This window comes from Marasmius oreades, chromosome 5 (genome assembly GCF_018924745.1).
Source record: "Marasmius oreades isolate 03SP1 chromosome 5, whole genome shotgun sequence".
NCBI lineage: Eukaryota > Fungi > Basidiomycota > Agaricomycetes > Agaricales > Marasmiaceae > Marasmius > Marasmius oreades.
The window spans coordinates 1,655,185-1,672,826 of NC_057327.1; the positions used below are offsets into that span (position 1 = coordinate 1,655,185).

A 17,642-nucleotide genomic window follows, 5' to 3' on the forward strand; every position below is an offset into this window, starting at 1 on the left:
TTACATAAGAAACCGTTACATGCGTTGCACCGGTGAAGAGTTGCGGCCTTGCTGATATATTGTCTGTCCTTGTAACTTAAGTTGTAATGGGTATGACTATAATTAATATACATTTTATTTAATAATATACGTGCAACGAAAGTTCGAAAAATGGGCGTGGTGCATCAACCGCTTCTCTGCAAACGATTCTGGAGGAAATATCAACCTGAGTATATTAGCGGACCGTAAAGTATATACCTACCGTGTTTCGTACACCCGAAAGCCAGGCTGACTTGGTGGGACCAGGTCGCTGTCCACCTAGGTGATTCCTGGCGATATCTTGACCCAAATTGTGTAGAACCGCGATCATTACAACCTGCTCTTGCTCGTAACGCTTCTGTAGATCTTTCATTAACAGCTAATGGACACAGTACTTGTGTTATAATCACGCCTGAGATGAAGGAGGCACACACGTGCCTTCTGCCGGTCTCTTTCGTCTTCTAGGATCTTGATTTGAGAGCGAAGGCTTGTCTCTGCCTCTCCGAGTGTTCCCTACTCAAATGCAAATGTGAGATGCACTACTAGTGGCTTCCGCAAATTATGTTATGACTGACCGCAGGTGCAAATCCGCGATGTTCCTCGCGGAATAATTTGTCTTGCTCTCTGATGAACTGAGGTAGGATAAATCTTGGTTAAAGAATTGGACAGTCAAACGGGCTCGCCTGCTTGGCTTTGGCTAACTTCTCGTTCACGGTCTTATTGGTTTCTTTCAATAAAACATTCTCCTCGTGTAGAGCTAGCAGGCGCGATTTAATGTCTTCAGGAATGTCTTTCCCCGACAGTGCCGCACGTAGTTCACTGTACATATGCTCGTTACTGATGAACAAAGGTAACAAGAGTTCTCGAGCATACCCAAAGTCTCGTTCACGCTGTAGTGTCTTTTCTCGCTGGCTGATCTCTTCGCTTTGCATACTGACTTTATCTAGCAAAAGTGCGTTGACCTGCTCTAATTGCATCTTGTTCTTGTCCGACAATTCCTTGTTTTGTTTACGGAGTCTTTCTATGTCGGCCTCCAAACCTGCCTTGTCTTCGTTGACAGACTCACGCAGCGACGCGAGAATATCCAACTGGTCTTTATTGACGAGAGTTACTGAGGCGAGTCATTAACAATTGCCAGTGAATCAATCGCAGGAACACACTCACAATCAGACTTTGTGATAGTCAGCTCTTTTTGCTGTGTTTCGAACTTAACTTCGAGCTCGGCATGAGTTTTCCTCAACTCTTCCAATTGCTCGACCGTTTCGTTCAATCGCTGGCGTAGAGCAATGGCAGTCGCAGTGCTGCTGGCAGTGTTAGCAGTACTGAATGAATACGTACATTAGGGAAGTCAAAGGAATGCACCTATCGCCCATAGATTTCCCGTTCCTAATTTCGTCCAAGTCGCGCTGAAGGACGAGCTTCTCTCTATGTGCCGCCAGATAATCTGCCTCGTACCGTTGCTTCATTCGATTGGCATCTTCCAGTAAGTTCTCCATTACAAGCATCTTGCTCGCATCGGCTTCGTTCTTCCTCATCGATTCAAGCTCCCGCTTTAATTTACTGATCTGAATCTTCAGGTCTGTCATTGTTGTGCCAGACAGAGCATCGTCCAACTCTCCGCCAAGGCCCATGTGTCGTCCCTCATCGTCTAACTCCGTCTCTTTGTCCGTTGCGATGGCTCCTTCAAGTGACTCGCCTCGTGAGAAAACGTCACTTGTGGCTGTCTGCGACCTCGTGTGTTTCGGAGATTTGGGCGCAGCCAATTCCAGCTCCCGAATACGTTCTTGGTAAAGTTCCAAAGTCTCTGAATCTTTTGCCCGTTCTTCCGTTGTTATTTTGAATTTTATACGAGTTTGTTCCAGCTCAAACCTGAGATTCTCCATCTCTTGAGTACGACCCGTGTACTTGGTTTCTAGCTCAGCGATCTGATTCTTGTAGGAGTCCATGAGAGGCTTGAAACCGGCGACTTTACGATATTCCTCTTCCAGGGAGGCGTTTTTATCGACAAGCTCGGAGTTCTGCTTTTCCAGAGCCTGAATAGAAATGTTAGGAACACTTCCCTTCGGAAAAAGCCATGTCTATTACTTTAACAGTTTGACGAAGTTCAGATCCTTCTTGCAGTTTCTTCTTGTACTTCTCCATCACATTCTCCATTTTCGACAACTTTTCGACGGCGTGACGCTGCCTAGATTTCCATTGGTACCTCACACAAAATGACATGGCATATGATCGAGGGATCACTCACTCGTCTAGTTGATCCTTATACTTCTGCGCCATGTCTACCTGTTCTCGCAAATCGGAGTTCTCTCTTGTGAGTTCGGAAACTAACTTCGTCTGTTTTTCGAGTTCGGACTCGGAGATTGCTAAATTATCTTCACTCTTTTGGCTGACATTCTCCAAATGCATTAGACCTTTGCGTTCAAAGTTAGGGAAGTATGTGTGCTCACATGTCAGTCCGTAATCTATCGTTTTCCGCCCTCAACATTACATCGGCTTTACCATCGCTTCTTTTACTCTCCAGATCCTGTTTGGCTTGGCGTGCTTGTGCGAGTGCATCGTCTCGTTCTGAAATTAGGTCCTCATGAGTTGTTTGCAATTGCCGATGCTCTTCGAGTAGCAGATGGTAGGCCATTTCAAGGCTTTCTTTTTCTGACATTATTTGACTCTTCTCTGATTGAATACGATAATAGTGATCGTCTCTAGTTCGCCGTTGCACCTTAGTTAACAGGAACCTTGCCATCGGATCGAAACTCACTCCGTCATGCTGGCATCGCCCAGCGAGTCTGTCGTAGCAACTGCAGATATCCTTGTCATGACCTATAAAGATGAATACTGAGTTCCATGTTTTATTGGTCTCGGACAGAGGACTAGCCTGTTCTATGGCCCTCATGAGATGGTGCTGGTTAACCTCGCTTAATCCCTGAATCTTGTCGATGAACTCCTTGTTCATCTCACATTGAACACCTATCGCAATCGTCAGTCTGCACATCGTTAGCGTGGCGGATGCATCTGAATTCTTGGCCATGGCCTGCAAGTTTGGGACATCTAAACCGCTCGTTGGTTTCTGTAGCACGTCCGCGAAATACTGGGTCATAAGGCGATAGAGTCGCTTCAAGGTATTGAAATGCAAGACCCAATTATCTGATGAAGCAGAAGGCCTGGTTGACTGACGGAAGTAGTCCGCATCGCTGGGGACAACTTAGGACAACACCAAGAAGTATTCAGTCGCGGACTCACACTAGCGATAAAACTTCAAAGAGTGCGACTCCATCAGAGAGGTCAGAAAGAGAAGAGATGGAATTTGTTAGCTGAAATGTCGCGAAGAAATTGACGAAGGCTTCAGTCTCTTTAAGAGTGGGAGCGTCTGACATGAGAGGGGACGTCAACCTTGTAGTACCAATTACATTGCCGCTTCTTATTCAACACACACTGTGACTCTGTCGATACTTCCGGTTCTAAAAGAACGGCGCATTGCTCACAAGACCTGGACCTTTTCTGTCTTCTCGGAGAATAGATGTGTCAGGACCCTGCTATGTGTTACATACTATTCCTCGAGTCAAGCAGCTGGATCAATCGCGAATATCTATGTTTTTGGCCTAGCATTATTGTTTGAATTATCTGAATGCCCTAGGGCCTACATAATACACGATCTTCGCTATTGCAAATACTTTCATTCGTTCCTTGGCCATTTTCACTCCCAGGTTCTTCGAGATAGAGACGGATGAGTCGTCCAAGTGATTCGACAAGGCTAGTGCAGTTTCTCTAATAAAGTTCTGGATTGGTTGGCCTTTAAGTTGTCGTTGCGGAGTAAGAAAAGAACCCACCTAAACCTGCTTGATTAATGTAGTGCATGGGTATGAGCAAGTTCTAGGCGATTTTGCTTCTCTTTTGCAGGGTTTGAAACGAAAATCAGAAATTTCCTATTGTTCATGTTGTTATAGATTATCAATGTCGTTGAAGACAATGGAGAGCTCGGTTCATGAGCTATGGGCGTGAGGAAGTGTGTGTGTTTGACTCTAGGCATTGACCATCACCATCTGCAAGGGTTTGAGTCTCAGCTGTCTGGTTTGAGTGGTGCTTTATTGCGCTGACTGTCGAGCCGAGCTCATCTGTTGTGTTTTTCTTAACCTTTCTCCGCTCTGCTGCTCTCACAAAATCGCCAGACATCGGGACGATGTCCTCCACGGCCAGCTTACCAGTTTATCTCTTGCCAGGAGTCCCAGTTTGTCAGCCTCCGCATCTGGAGGGCGATGTCAACTTTGCGACAGAAATATTGCCTGGACCCCCTCCGATAGCGACCGTCCAGAGTTCTCTTGCTAAGCGGGACCCAAAGAAACCAGCGACCATGTATTCCTACTTGCCTGCTTCGGATCCTGGAACCACATATTCTGGAATCATGCACGGTACTTTGATTGGGCAGGACGCTTTCGCTCAGAGAAAACGTCCGACTGGGGTGGAGAAAAGGTGCGTCGCGATCTTTACTAGCACGTTCTAAGCTGAGTTGGTTCTGTTGCATTCTGTCAGTTCTAGCCTCAAAGCTGTGAGCAGAGCTCAACGAGCTGAAGCTCGTAGTCAAAACGTCGCGAACTCAAGTGGAAATGAAGCTAGTGCAATTTTGAATGAAAATGCAACAGGGTCTCGACTGCCACAGTCCTCCAGCGATCCTGATATACAAATAATCGAATCTCTACCCTTGTCTCGTTCTGCGTCTGTTCAGGCGACTGCAGAGTCCAAGGCCTCAGAAACATCTAGCCGGCCAAGGCGAAAGGACAAGGGTAAAGCGAGGGAGGTGGAGCCTATCGTGAGGATCAAAGAGGAGCCCCGAGCAGCCCTCCTCAATACTCCTGAACCCAATCCGAATTTAGTGCGTTTTCAAGCTCTCCTTCAGTGCATCCCTTTGATATCTGTCGCAACAAAGCTGAACAACAATGATCACTGTTCCTCTTGCCGCTCTCAGGGTGCCCTCGTCTATTGTGACGGGTGCCCCCGTGCCTTCCATCTATCTTGTCTCGATCCTCCCATGGAATCGATAGATGAAGGCGATAGTAATTGGTTCTGTCCCGCTTGTATGATAGTGAAGGTACGGTCTCTCTCTCCTGAGAGGCATATATCGTTCAAACTGACATCAGTGAAGTATCCGCCAGAAAAACCTAACCGACCGCCAAACTACCTGGATCCCATCCTCCACATTCTACAACACAGTATTCCAACGGAGTTTCAACTTCCAGAGGATATTCGGACGTTTTTCAAAGACGGTACGCCCGGGTCACTCTATCGCAAAAGACAACTCAGTAAGGGAATATAGTCGGTACAGGACCTAGAGGTGCTTACGTGGACAAGTCGGAAATCAAACCTCCCCGCTTGAAGTACGTCGCCTCCCATGATCAGGTGTTCATTTTGCTGAAAGACTGGGATATTCGTAGTCGCCACGGGCAGCTGGAAGACAGGGATGCCCACCAGTTGCGTGACCGCAATGGGCATCCTGTGCTTTGTTTTCGGTGTGGGACTTCGGCACTCCCGGAAAGTGTCGCTGCGACAGCACCCTCAACCAAACGTGCACGTAAAGCAACTCCGAAAGCCATGCAGTACGATGTATGGAAAGATATAATATCTTGCGACTATTGCAATCTCCACTGGCATCTTGATTGTCTTGATCCTCCCTTATCCAGCATGCCCACGTTCTCCAAGAAATGGATGTGTCCAAACCACGCCGAACAAATCATTGTGCGTTCTCTTGACCATGAGACTTTGGTGCCTCTCAAAGAACAAATCTTCGCAGCCCATGAAACGTCGAATTCCAAAGCAAAATGCTGCCCCCATAGAAATCACAAAATCTTCTCAATGGAACAATGGCAATATTGAGGTTCTAGAATCCGATCTCTCCCCAGTCGTCAACTCTCAGCGAAAGGTGGAAGTAGATGAAGTGGTCATCAATGGTCGACGATATCGTGTCCCCGAGCGCATCATTCTTCTGGATTTTTGGAACAAACTTAATAAAAATCCCAAGGACGGCAGGTATGCCGATACCCCAAATATCTGTGGATCATGATTCTAAACAGTTCTCAGGGATGGCGAAGATGGCTCTGGCATGTCGTCGCCACTGACTTCTCTGAGTTCTCTAGAGGAAGATGAAGTGGCACCTGCTCCAGGTCCATCCACCAGCTCGCGGGGTCCTCATGACCTTGAGGTGGCTCAGGTTTGTTAATCCCCTCAGTGATCTGTTTAAGATCTGACTTTCTCTGCAAGATGCTGTTTGATCTCCAGAAAGGAAATCCAAATTTTCAAACCACCACGGCGACCCGTGGAAATATTAATGGATTCCCAGTCAAGAAAGAGCCAGTACCGAACACGCCGCTCGAAGTCAGCAAGTCCTTACTTCAAACACAGAAAACCAGCAAAAGTTCCAAGGTGATCAGTCAAAAGGTGATTAATCTTCTGTGGTAATAATGCTTATCTGACTCTCATGAAGCGAAATACTACCAAGGCATCCGCCAACGGTATACAATCTGACTTCGGTGATTCAACTACACCAACAGGTTCCGCTCCAAAACGCAGGCGCTCCGTAGCTGTCGCAGCACCCACTAGAGAGTTAAGGTCGCGAAGTAAGAATATGGATAAGGTATGCTACGTACATAAGTGTTATCCGACGGGAGGGTCGTCTCACAGATTGATACAGAACAGAACGCTGGGGGAAGAAGAAACACTATCAACACCACCCTTGGCAGTTGCGCCCTCCACAAGCAAGTCGAGGGTGCGAGTCAAGGTAGGTTAACAATCAACATAGCATTACGGGTTTACTGACCGAACATTTTTCAACCAGGTTGAAGAAATGGATATCAGTCTATCGATCACAAACGGGGGGACCGAAGGTCTTCCTGCTCCCGTTCCTACAAAGGTGGGCTAATTGTAAATTTTCCCGGGTTGCTTGGTTATTTACCTCCTTCAAGAAGCCTGCCGCCAAACGAGCACGGACTTCGCGCAAAAAGGACACAGAGGATGCAACCGAGGACAAGCCCAAAGAGAAAAAGAGTCGAAAACGAAAGGAACGAGAAGACGACACAATCGAGAGTGAACGTCCCGCGAAATCCAAAGAGAAGAAAGCCAAGTCTTCTCAACGCCATATACCCCCTTCGACCACCTCTCTTTCCTCGGTGTCCACACTCACGATGACGCCCGGGACAACCTCAACTCCGGCAACTCCCTCGCTCAAAATACGACTACCGCGCCTCAACCTCCACGGATCCCCTGTTGTAATCTCCACACCCAAGGCTACATCAGGTGCATCCACACGTCTTTCATGACCTGTTTTCTTGCACGAAACATTAGCATTTTAACTCTGCAGTTATCATTATTTGCCGACCACATATGAGCGTTGCAATCATCGATGTTCCTCCTTTGTGCTTTCCCTGTACTTATTCATAGAGGCTTTAAGTATTAGATATCTTGAACATTCCAACAAGAGGGAGGGAGTGAACCTGCAGCTCCTCCGTTCAAATTTATGTGGGTTTGCAAGTCCTAGGCACAAGTTCAACAAGTAGGTTGGTAGTCATGAGACGACGGTTTTCTGGGCACCGGTAATTAAATAAATAAAATAAAGTTGTAAAAGTCCGGCGGGTCGGTAGGATCGGAGTCATCGGGCGCCCTATGTGTGGCAGAATCCGATGACTCCGATCGAACCGACGACCCTGGCGGCTTTTTGAATCAGGGCGTCCGCCGCTCGGCCGGCCGTTACTGTACATAACACAACAGAACAGAACCTTCTTGCGTCCTCACACTCAGCACCAAGTAACATAAATAGGCATTAACGATCCTCCATCACCTACATTAAGAGTCTTGTATGTACACATAGTCTAGAGCAAAAGTTCCGCTCCGTTAGGTTTCATCGGTTCCAGGACAGCAACGACATGTCGCCGAGACGCCTTTGGTCAAGTTAGCGTTCGTTTGCACAAACAGAAAGGAGCTGAAAGCAGACCTTGGCTTGACAAGATGTCGGACGAGCCCCACAATCGCAAGAAGAACGAAGAGAGCAGCTGCCCCAACGTACGCCCAACCAAGGAAAGGGTTCTTACCCCCAACCCAAGATACAGTAGATATTACGATAGACTTCGTGCCCTTGTAGGGAAGGACCGGAAAGTCTAAGAACGGTATTGTTAGTCAAGAAAAACGTGGAAAAGAAAACGGAGGCGGACTCAAGTCAATGGTCATTCTGTATCTGCCCTTGGCCATCGTTTCGTTATCGTTTCGGAAATAAAGCTTGGTGAATGTTGGCAGACCTGCCGTTCTCATCCAGTTTTGGAAATGTTCATCCGTGGTGAGATCAGGCGGGGGATTATCCGTCGTATAGCCCTTGGGGTATTTCTTGGACCAATTGGGTGGTGGAACAATCTCAGCTAACGATTGATATCCGCCACTAGCGATAGGATCCGGCACGTATTTTTTGCGTTCCCCAGGCCATGCGATGCCTTTGTCCGTAAAATTGTAAGGTACTTCTTGTACGGTACTGCCGGACGGATTCCGTAGTACGGGAGCCGTGAAAGTATCTTGACAATGGCTCCTCAGTGCGGTCTGGATTATGAAGGGAACGCGATAGACGAACCGTTGAATATCGAGTTCGCAATTAACCCGCATGGATAGATCGCTTTATCACCTTGGCCACCCAGAGGTTTACAGTCGCTCTTGTTTAGCGTGTCAGCAGTTACTCTCTTGCCGCTCAGCTGGTCTGAATTCAAACTCTTCACGTAGCGTCGGTGGTTCTGAAAGAAGTTGGTGAGCTTATAATACATGAACACCGAGGGCTTGAGATCTGCTGGAATGTCGAATTCGAGGACGCATTGAAGATCGTTGCCAGACCCGTTTCCGTTGTCGACCAAGGCATAGCAAGGGGGTGCATTGATGGTAGCCTTAGAGTCTTCGGACTTAAGGTGGTAAGAGTATTTGCTCGAGGGTAGATTTACAAACTGAAGGGCGGAAAGTGATGAGTTGGCGACCTTCTCGCAGTCAGTGTAGTCGAAAGTCATCTCTGACACGAGTGAGGAACCCCAAATGAGGAGACCACCAATTGGGCCAAATATAACACCGAGGATGAAAAATGTAGGAAGGACAGTCTTGGGAGTGAGAATGGGCTGCCATGCTTTCAGACGTTGTTGCTTGAAAGCGGTATCTATGCAATGCTGTTGAATGCTTTGGTGTTATGCCAGAGGGATTGGAAGACGTACTGGCCGGTCTTCTCCAACTTCCCTTTTCCTTCTTGTTCTCTGGACTTGTATCCTCCCCTGAATTTTCCCTCTGTGGCTTGCGGTTGAATAAACCCATCGCGGATGGTAGTGGTGGTGGTGGTGGTATAACGCTGATGATAGCTGGCTGTGTAACCGCTTAGTCAAGGCCTCGTGCGGCTGAACTTAAAATTCCTAGTAAAAAATGTAGTATAATGTATCGTAATTAAGTACTATGCTTCAACACTCTCCATCTGCGCAAGATGTTCTTCGTTCAGTGCCTCAGCTTCAGCCATCAACTTTTCTTCCAATACCGCTACCCTTGCTTCAGACTCTCTCCTCTCTGAATCCAAATCTGCATATCGTTCTTGTAACAACTTCTCTCTTCGCTCCAGTACCTCCACCTCCTCCCTCAATGCCGCAAGTCTACGAGGCCCGACAGCTGTTTCGTTGGTGAGTAGTTGAGAGAAGCTCTGGTAATCGACGTGAGTCTTCTCGAGTTGGGCAAAAGCATCCGTAACTCTCTTTGCCAACATTTGTGCGCGAACTTGATAGCCACCTAAGATTTTACCCAACTTCTTCTCAGCTTTCCCAGACTTCTGCGCTTCCCTGGACATCATTTCTCGGCACTCCTCGAGTTGAACCTCGTATCCAGCAATACGTTCGTCTAGTGATAGTTCTGACGGTTGAACCCATGTTTTGGTTTGAGTATTATACACGAGGCTCTTGCAGATCGAAGCCCAGGATAAACTTTCGTCAATTTCATCCGTTTTGGCCAAAGACTTGAGCCCTTCGCGAACCTGTTCCGGACTGGCTTGGGGGAAACCAACAAGGGAGGCCAATTCAAGATGAATGGCAGAACGTGCTGTGTCCATACTATCGTCATCTGGCACTTCGTACGAAGACCTGGAACCCCCTGGCCGCGAAGTACCGACGATAGGGTGTAGGATTGAATCATGAAGCATGAGCTGGGTGAGCTCACGATTTATCAACGTTTGTGCGTCGGTCACATTTCCCTCTTCCTGAATCGAAAGATGCGCCAAAAGAGCTTCCGGATCGACATTGGCGGGTCTTGGTAGGCCCATACGAACTACTTGAGATCGTCGAGCTAACGCCTTCCTCTCCTCCTCTTCTTGAATACGCTTCAGCCTCGCGTCGCGCTCAGCGGCGTCAATCTCAACGACTCGTGATGTTTGAGCATCTTCCTCGCCGTCCGGTTCCTCTTCAGGCACTAAGAGTTCAAAGTTATTTTCGGGCTCGGGCAGGTTGAGGAAGCCTGCTTGTAACGCTCGCTTCGCTGAATGTTGGCGTAAATACTGCTCTCTAGGTGTATCTCCTGATATAGTTGATCCGTCTGGATTAATCGCTAGATTATCCCGGAGGGGTGTGCGAATAGGTGTGGCAGAGGCTACGCCATCACCGTGGGGTGTGGCCGAAACATCTCCTACGGATCTTAGAGGGGTTGCAAGGGGATTGGGAGTAAAAGCAACTTGGTGACGAGGAGTCGCGCCATCAAAACCGGTGCCGCCACCGCTATCGATATGTAATGGAGTGTTTTCCTCGCCAAGCAGGGGTGTTTGAGCGATGGTCATGTTTCTCAAATTGCGGGCTTCCATAAGCACATTATCCTCTGCGAGCCCAAATGGGTTATAAGTGACAGCCAAGTGGGAGCCAAAATATGAACTAGTACTCACGCTGAGCTACTGTGCGAGGGGTTCGGGCCATTTTGGCATCTTCCAGGCCTTCGTAATCGCTCAATAGCCGGCCACTCGCGTCACTACCTCCACTAACCAACGCCTTCGCGCTTTCCCCAGCTTGACCAATCTTCACTATATGATCGAGCTCTGCTTCACCCACTTGAGCGGCGGGAAGCATCAATTTTCTTCTCTTCCCTATCGATTCTGCTTCCTTGAGCTTCTGGATTTGAGCGTCCCGCGCAGCAATAAATTTCGTCTGGTGCCCAGAACCCTCTGCCTCCTTACCCGCACCATTCTTCCGCTGCCGCTTCTTCCTCTCGGCCTCTTCTTCCTCTGGTTTACGTTTATTTTCAAGCCGTCGTAAGGTTTGACCGACGGGAGCCGCGGCTACACGCGCCTGTTCCTCGGCTGTGTCATAAAACCCAGGAGCAGGTTTCTTTTCAAAGGGTATATCGGCGTTATACTGTGCGAGAGGATTTAGATCCTATAGCGCCGAGATATGAAAAAAACTCTTACATCCATTCCTTTTTTCTTCGTCTTGTGCCTCATTCTAGCAACCATTGTTCAACCATTTACAAAAGAGTAGAATATAGCACACTTACATTATACCAGCTGCCTTAAGCTCCCGCTTCTTCTGCAACACAGCCAGCCGTCTTGCTTCTTCAAGTTGGCGCTCACGGGCCTTCCGTTTAGCTTTCTTGCCTTGTGTGTTAGCTAGACGAGCACGGGCTTCGGACAACATTTCCTTTTCTATGGCAAGTGAATCTCTAGGGTGAAAGAAGACAAGACACGGATGACGTACCATCTTCATCCATGTCGATTGGATCAGGACGTGCCGGTTTAGTTTCTGGGTCGGGATCTATCTCTCCAGGTCGCAATCGACGAACATCGTCAGCACTGGGCCCGACATCACCCTCTGGACCAGCAAGGCCTAATTCTTCATTCTCTTTGGCCTCAGCCTCGTCAAGGAGCTTCTGGTAGCGTTCGAGGCATTGAGTTGCAGTGCGACCGACAATGGGAGCAATAGTTCGCCACTGTGTGGGCATGAGTTTGGCCAGATGTAGAAGTTTCTCGTCTTCAGTCTAGACTGGAATGAGAACCGAGCAATAATCATACGAGGGAAGAGAAACCTTTGACCACTCCGTCTTCTTAATTGAGGGATCCAGCCATTCATACCACCGTGCCTTGCATTGTTTTGGAGTTTTACGGACAAGAAGAGACGATATACGCGCCCTTTGAGCTATATGAGATGGCGGTACTCGCCAATTGATATGGGGTTGACGCACCATTGGTTCTTGCCATATTTTGCGATGGCTGCTTTGAGAACCTCATCCTCGGTGTTCTGAGAGACATTGAGCGGATATTCACAGCAATCAATATGCAAAGTACCTTCCATACACCTAAAGTCGACGTTCAGCAGACACGTTAAAAATCAGACGGGACAACATACCTCCTTTGATGATTATTCTGGGCATGGTTGAAAAGCAAGAACGGTGAAGATTATGTCAGCAGGTACACCCACAGTGACGGCAACTGCCAAATCGGGTAAGAGCTCTGAAAACGTTCATTCCCAACCAAAAAAAGTTGTGTTCGTGGGGGTACATTGTTGTACATGTGTGCCAATGCCAGACGAGGGCTGAAGGCATTCAGCGCGACGAAATCACCCCCCTTCGGAGCTATTACCCAATTTGGTAACGAGTCATCAATTTATGCCGTCACTGTCCATATCCGGTTTGAAGGGCGGTATGACCGCCGAGTTCGGAGCTTCGGTGTTTTACCCGGGGACTTCCGGGAACTTAATGAATGCCGGACGGCATTTGGGCCGATTTAATGAGCGGCGAATTAGCCAAACCAGTGGTAGACTTCCGGCTCTGCTGCCAGTCTGGAAGGTGGTGCCATCATTCCCTTTCTTCCTTGCCTCTTAACCACCACCATCCTCCTACTTCCACAGTCTTCCCCCTCGTCCTCATTCCTCTCCCCATTTCTTTTTGCCTTTCAGCTTGGAACATATCTTTGCTTTCTTTCCCGTTGTTCGGGCTTTCTACATACCCTTCGCCGCGACTTTGATCACCGTCATTGAAAACCGGTTGTGTCAGAAGTTCACAAATGGACCAACCACTACCACCATCCGAGCAACTCACTGACATGAAACTTTCGTTCGTCCTCTCTCTCCATCCGCAAGCTTTCGTCTCATGCATTCATGTCAAAGCACCAAGCCTCCTGTTGTCCGTGGTGCGCGAGCCTGTACCACGTGCCGTGCTGCTAAGGTACTTTTTCGTCCGGTGTTTATCGATGTAACCGTTCAACTAATGCGTCTGTTTCTCTCTTCCGTGTCTCAGATGAAATGTGTCGGGTCGGAGGACGGACAGAAACAGTGCCAGCGCTGCAAACGTGCGGGCGTAGAGTGTGTAAACTTTCGCTTTCCTGACAAAGCTCAAACTTTATTGACGCCTCACATCAACAGGTGTGTCTTTGAAAAACACCGCCGAGGACGGAAACCTGGATCGAAGTATGTCGTCCTGTCAGCGCTGACATTTCCTTTGGTTGCTGATATCATACAGGCTTTCTGAAGCATCAAAAATGCTTCGGCGGCTGGAAAAGGGCCTTAGTACTGCCAAATTGAAATCCCAAACCAGCGAGACGTCTCCCTCGTTTGTTGACGGGCGAATTTTGCCTCAAGATCGTTATGTTAGTCACGATGACGCCTGCCCCACCACGGGAACGCATTTCCCGTCCAACCAATTACCACCTCTCACATTTCCTCCATATGGTCACGCTCCGGATTATCCGTCATCGAGCACTAGTTCTCGAACCGCGGAGATGGACGAAGATGAAGATTCCGGTCGCACAGATGATAACATCTTCCCTGCCAAACTTATCAGACGTGAAAACCGTCGCCATTCCTTCTTTCGGACAATTCTCAATCCCGAAGAATCACCAGCGCCGGGACCTTCTTCGGCTCGCAGTACCTCTCCACTCTCTCAATCTAATGTACCCGAACGAGGGAGCAGTGACATCCCTGATCCTGTTTCGATTGGTTTGATGGACGAAGATCAAGCTAAAGTGCTCTTTGATCTCATTTTCTTGCGTCTTAATCCTTTCATCAATCTATTTGACCCCTCCTTACACTCGGCTCCCTATGTTCGCAAAAAATCACCTTTCCTCTTTACGGTACTCTTGATGGCCGGATGCAAGTTCTTCAGGCCGGACTTGTTCAAGAATTGTCAAAAATTAGCCAACGACCTCGCTGTCAGAGCGTTCTTGGAAGCTTGGAAAAGCGTGGAAGTTGTGCAAGCTTTCGCTTGTCTCACTTACTGGAGGGATCCGGATGATAACGTGGGTTATTCGATATCCCCCCAGCTTCTTCCTGGAGCTAACTTCCTGTCTTTCTAGCGTACATGGACTTACATCGGCTATGTGCGTCTGTCAGTTTTTGATTTATCGGTTTTTTCTAATTCTTTTGGAACTAGGCTTGTCGCATGGCAGTCGAACTCGATCTGAATCGCTACGTTGCACATCCTCCCCCTCACGAAACCGACCTCCAATTCAGAGAACGACGAAATCGGGAGCGCACCTATCTCATCCTCTTTGTTCACGATCGCAGTCTTAGCACATCGACTGGCCGCAACTGGATGCTACCCGAAGATGAGTTTATTCGGCATGCTACCAATTGGCACGAACACGGCGTGGAAGGCATTCGTCCCGAGGATGTCATCGTGTGTGCATTTGTTCAGTTACGCCACATAGCTGTAAGTTTCGTCAACGCCGCGTAGATGTGTCTCTCACATAGCTGGGCCTCTCTCAAGGCCGAAACAACAGAAACCTTCCGTAACTCCCTCGGTGGCCACAGCGACATCAACCATGAGGTGGTGTTACGCAACTGCAATGGTCAACTGACAATGTGGATGGAAACTTGGGAACAACATATGCGACGAGGTTAATACTGGTTATGTCAGAATTGAATAGAGCACTGACAAAAGTTCTTTCTCCAGCTGCGGGCGAGGCATTCCACTTCTCTTTCCTGAGCTTGTTCCGACTTTACATCCGCATATTCACGAACAGTTTTGGTGTCAAAGATATCTTCGCGGTCAGTCTCGATCGTTTTCAGATCCGGCCTCTTCCCTGATTGTCTGCATTAACAGACGAATCGTAATAACCTAAGTGCTTGCGTCCAGGCACTGTCCATATGCTACACGAGCGCGATTGACGTCTTGAAGATTCTCTCCAAAGATTTCAAAAGTATGAGTATACTGGTACGTGTGCAACCAAGATTCTCTCTGGTTGGGTGCTGACCCCGTGCAGCGCTATGGACAGGATACGGTGACGATGATGTCTGCGTATGCGGCGGTCTTCCTGTTGAATGTGGGCGTCTTCCATTTTGAGGGAATAGCATGTATTGACCGTTTACGGACTAGAATCTTCGGAACCCCGTCACAGGGCCACAATTACCGGGGGATGCCGCGCACCAGATCCATTCCGTAATCACTAAAACAGCCGACGCGTTCGAGGAGGCTTCTGCTATGTCACCGGCATGCAGTTCGGCAGCTTATCACGCCCGGTTCCTCCGAAATCTGATCGCGAACGATCTTTTCCGGTCCCGAAAACTGGAGAGGTATCCGGTCGGTTCATCGCTTGATCCCCGGCTTCAAGGTGAGAATCTGGCTTTAGTTGTAAGCGGCTGTCACACGGCTCAAAGTTTGCCAGGCGGTCCCACCTCTATGCAGCAATCGCCTATTTATTCTCACCCATCTGAACCATCTTTCCATTTCCCCTCTTCCCACCCATCTTCCCATGTCATCTCCCATGACAGCGATTATGGAACTATTCCAAACCGATCGAACGGCTCTTTGCCCCCTCCCCATTCAGCCGTCGCCGCTCAGGAGTACAGTCCAATCAGTCCGCAAGCTCCACAGCATGCTTCGAAACACGATGAAGAGTATTGGAAGAGCATGTTGATGGAGATTGGCTTTGGGGGGCATGCTGATCCTTTGGGTGCTGCCGGGATGAGCGATGAAATCCGCCCATACCATGATGGGCGCCATCACCACACTCTTCCTCCTCCCATGAACACAGCTCCGTCGCAAGGTTATGGACATTAGCTTTAAATCTCCATCCTCTGCATCTTGGCGGTATTTAATGGGATGTGTATTTTACTTTAAATGTATTCTGATACGAATTCGCTCCAAACAAGTAGGCGTTTTCTCAACGTTCCCGCTCAGGGTGAATATTCGGTGTATTAGGTCTATGATTCGACACCTATCGGGAATATAACAACAGACCGCCCAACCGCAGCTGCCAGACGAGGGATCCCGCGTGATGCTACAAAGTCAAAGTCCCGAACAAAGTGAGGCCTTGAGCTGATTTCAAACATGGTTGGCTGTGCATGCACATAACCAGTGTTGTAAACGTGTATGACAGCACCCTTGAGCGGTGATTGAGTAGAAATCGCGAAAAACTCTGGATAGGTATAGCACCACCTTCGAATACCGCCGGTAAGCCTTTGCAAGCGACAAGTACGGGAAATTACACACGTACCGGAATTGATGGCCACCCTGCGAAAAGCTAACGTCCGAGACAAAGGGTTTTCCGCCGTAAATCTTTGAGGTATCCCACAGCGAAAATCTAGACCCGTAAACAGCTCCGATGCTATGCATGCAAAAAACGGATATGAGCCTCAGTAGCGCCGGATGAGTTGAAACAGAACTTTACATATCAGGCGTATCCCTTCTCCAGGCAGCGGATGCAGAAAGATGAACAGAAAGGCCCATCATCGAGTCTGACAGCGCGTGAGGATCACTTAATTCGACTAAACTTTGGTGACGCCAGAGTTCATGGACATTATCTGGGTCTGAGCGCCAATCTGTCAAGAAGATGGAGCCACGGCAGTCTGCAACCAAGAATTCTTTACTGGAGGACGGGTGCGAGTCGATAGAGGTCAAGGGATGAGGGAAAGCAATAACATAAGCAGTCGGTTGTGGCCGATGAGATGAAGAAGAGGCATCGCTGCCAACCGAAGATCGAGGGCTGCGCACGGAGTGGGTGGGATAGAGATCCCAGACCACCATCATTTTGTCGTCTATATTGGAGTATCACTGTTCAGCTCCACCAAGAAATAAGTATAGCACTGAGTATACCTGAGACTGTCGCAACGTAACGCGCACTGTCTTCCCCATTTCCACCGCAAAAAGACATGTCGGTGATTTTTCCGTGGTGGCCACTAAGGCCTCCCCCAAAATGAAAGATGTTTTCATCTTTTTTGGATGATCTTGTAAGTTGGACAAGAGAGAAATCACTTCCAGCAGCTGCAAGCCTGAAAATCCGCGGAATAAGTATTGATCTGTACAGAAAAGACTCGGCAGGAGAATCACGGCTGAACCTCACTCGACAAACCAGTCATCACTCAACGTTGGAGATATCGAGCGTGACGACCATGCCAAAGCTGTTGTTCTGGTCCCAATGTGAAATAAAGCTATTTGCTCGCAAGAGGTCTTTCCCTGGTCAAAGATGAGTTGGGAATAGCCCTCCGGAGAGGATGAATTTCAGGTTAGCGCACCACTAACAGGACTTCCACAGAGTGCTCTCCGCCCACAGCAATGAGATCCGAGTCGTCGTTCCGACACGCAGCCAGTACGTATATCTGTGACGAGTGTTGGTGAGAGAAGTCCATGACCCTGAACGCGACGAGGCGCGTCGAATTTTCAGCCAGCGAATGAGG

The 17,642-nt window shown here is 48.5% G+C and overlaps 6 protein-coding genes across 6 annotated transcripts; 2 read left to right on the forward strand and 4 right to left on the reverse strand.

The window, feature by feature from the left end:
• Nucleotides 1-164: 164 nt before the first annotated feature.
• E1B28_008564 (uncharacterized protein) lies at nt 165-3,389 on the reverse strand (the record flags this gene model as incomplete). Its single annotated transcript, XM_043153382.1, has 14 exons — nt 165-188; nt 242-397; nt 457-531; nt 594-650; nt 702-837; nt 892-1,129; nt 1,183-1,319; nt 1,381-2,051; nt 2,104-2,203; nt 2,264-2,404; nt 2,466-2,717; nt 2,774-2,835; nt 2,891-3,206; nt 3,256-3,389. 14 exons carry the CDS (start codon nt 3,387-3,389, stop codon nt 165-167), a joined length of 2,499 nt encoding a protein of 832 aa, XP_043008666.1.
• A 640-nt stretch (nt 3,390-4,029) lies between these two features.
• On the forward strand, nt 4,030-7,538 carry E1B28_008565 (uncharacterized protein). The gene is made up of 13 exons (XM_043153383.1): nt 4,030-4,482; nt 4,543-4,882; nt 4,937-5,098; nt 5,153-5,273; nt 5,324-5,384; nt 5,442-5,742; nt 5,798-6,033; nt 6,085-6,214; nt 6,265-6,441; nt 6,488-6,637; nt 6,695-6,781; nt 6,839-6,913; nt 6,966-7,538. The coding sequence occupies exons 1-13, from the start codon at nt 4,193-4,195 to the stop codon at nt 7,317-7,319; spliced, it is 2,484 nt and encodes an 827-aa protein (XP_043008667.1). The 5' UTR covers nt 4,030-4,192; the 3' UTR covers nt 7,320-7,538.
• A 359-nt stretch (nt 7,539-7,897) lies between these two features.
• On the reverse strand, nt 7,898-9,330 carry E1B28_008566 (uncharacterized protein; the record flags this gene model as incomplete). The annotated part of the gene is made up of 5 exons (XM_043153384.1): nt 7,898-7,937; nt 7,991-8,153; nt 8,208-8,558; nt 8,615-9,178; nt 9,234-9,330. 5 exons carry the CDS (start codon nt 9,328-9,330, stop codon nt 7,898-7,900), a joined length of 1,215 nt encoding a protein of 404 aa, XP_043008668.1.
• A 133-nt stretch (nt 9,331-9,463) lies between these two features.
• On the reverse strand, nt 9,464-12,402 carry E1B28_008567 (uncharacterized protein; the record flags this gene model as incomplete). The annotated part of the gene is made up of 9 exons (XM_043153385.1): nt 9,464-10,860; nt 10,925-11,390; nt 11,444-11,477; nt 11,530-11,677; nt 11,730-12,009; nt 12,058-12,160; nt 12,214-12,269; nt 12,317-12,327; nt 12,378-12,402. 9 exons carry the CDS (start codon nt 12,400-12,402, stop codon nt 9,464-9,466), a joined length of 2,520 nt encoding a protein of 839 aa, XP_043008669.1.
• A 388-nt stretch (nt 12,403-12,790) lies between these two features.
• Nucleotides 12,791-16,126, forward strand: E1B28_008568 (uncharacterized protein). Its single transcript, XM_043153386.1, has 12 exons — nt 12,791-13,083; nt 13,137-13,194; nt 13,267-13,331; nt 13,392-13,436; nt 13,489-14,263; nt 14,321-14,344; nt 14,398-14,676; nt 14,734-14,863; nt 14,920-15,014; nt 15,070-15,180; nt 15,230-15,289; nt 15,343-16,126. The coding sequence occupies exons 1-12, from the start codon at nt 13,034-13,036 to the stop codon at nt 16,024-16,026; spliced, it is 2,376 nt and encodes a 791-aa protein (XP_043008670.1). The 5' UTR covers nt 12,791-13,033; the 3' UTR covers nt 16,027-16,126.
• E1B28_008569 (uncharacterized protein) lies at nt 16,127-17,617 on the reverse strand. Its single transcript, XM_043153387.1, has 6 exons — nt 17,481-17,617; nt 17,309-17,421; nt 17,062-17,237; nt 16,637-17,003; nt 16,463-16,573; nt 16,127-16,404 (listed from the first exon to the last, which is right to left on the reverse strand). The coding sequence occupies exons 1-6, from the start codon at nt 17,592-17,594 to the stop codon at nt 16,170-16,172; spliced, it is 1,116 nt and encodes a 371-aa protein (XP_043008671.1). The 5' UTR covers nt 17,595-17,617; the 3' UTR covers nt 16,127-16,169.
• Between the last annotated feature and the right edge of the window lie 25 nt (nt 17,618-17,642).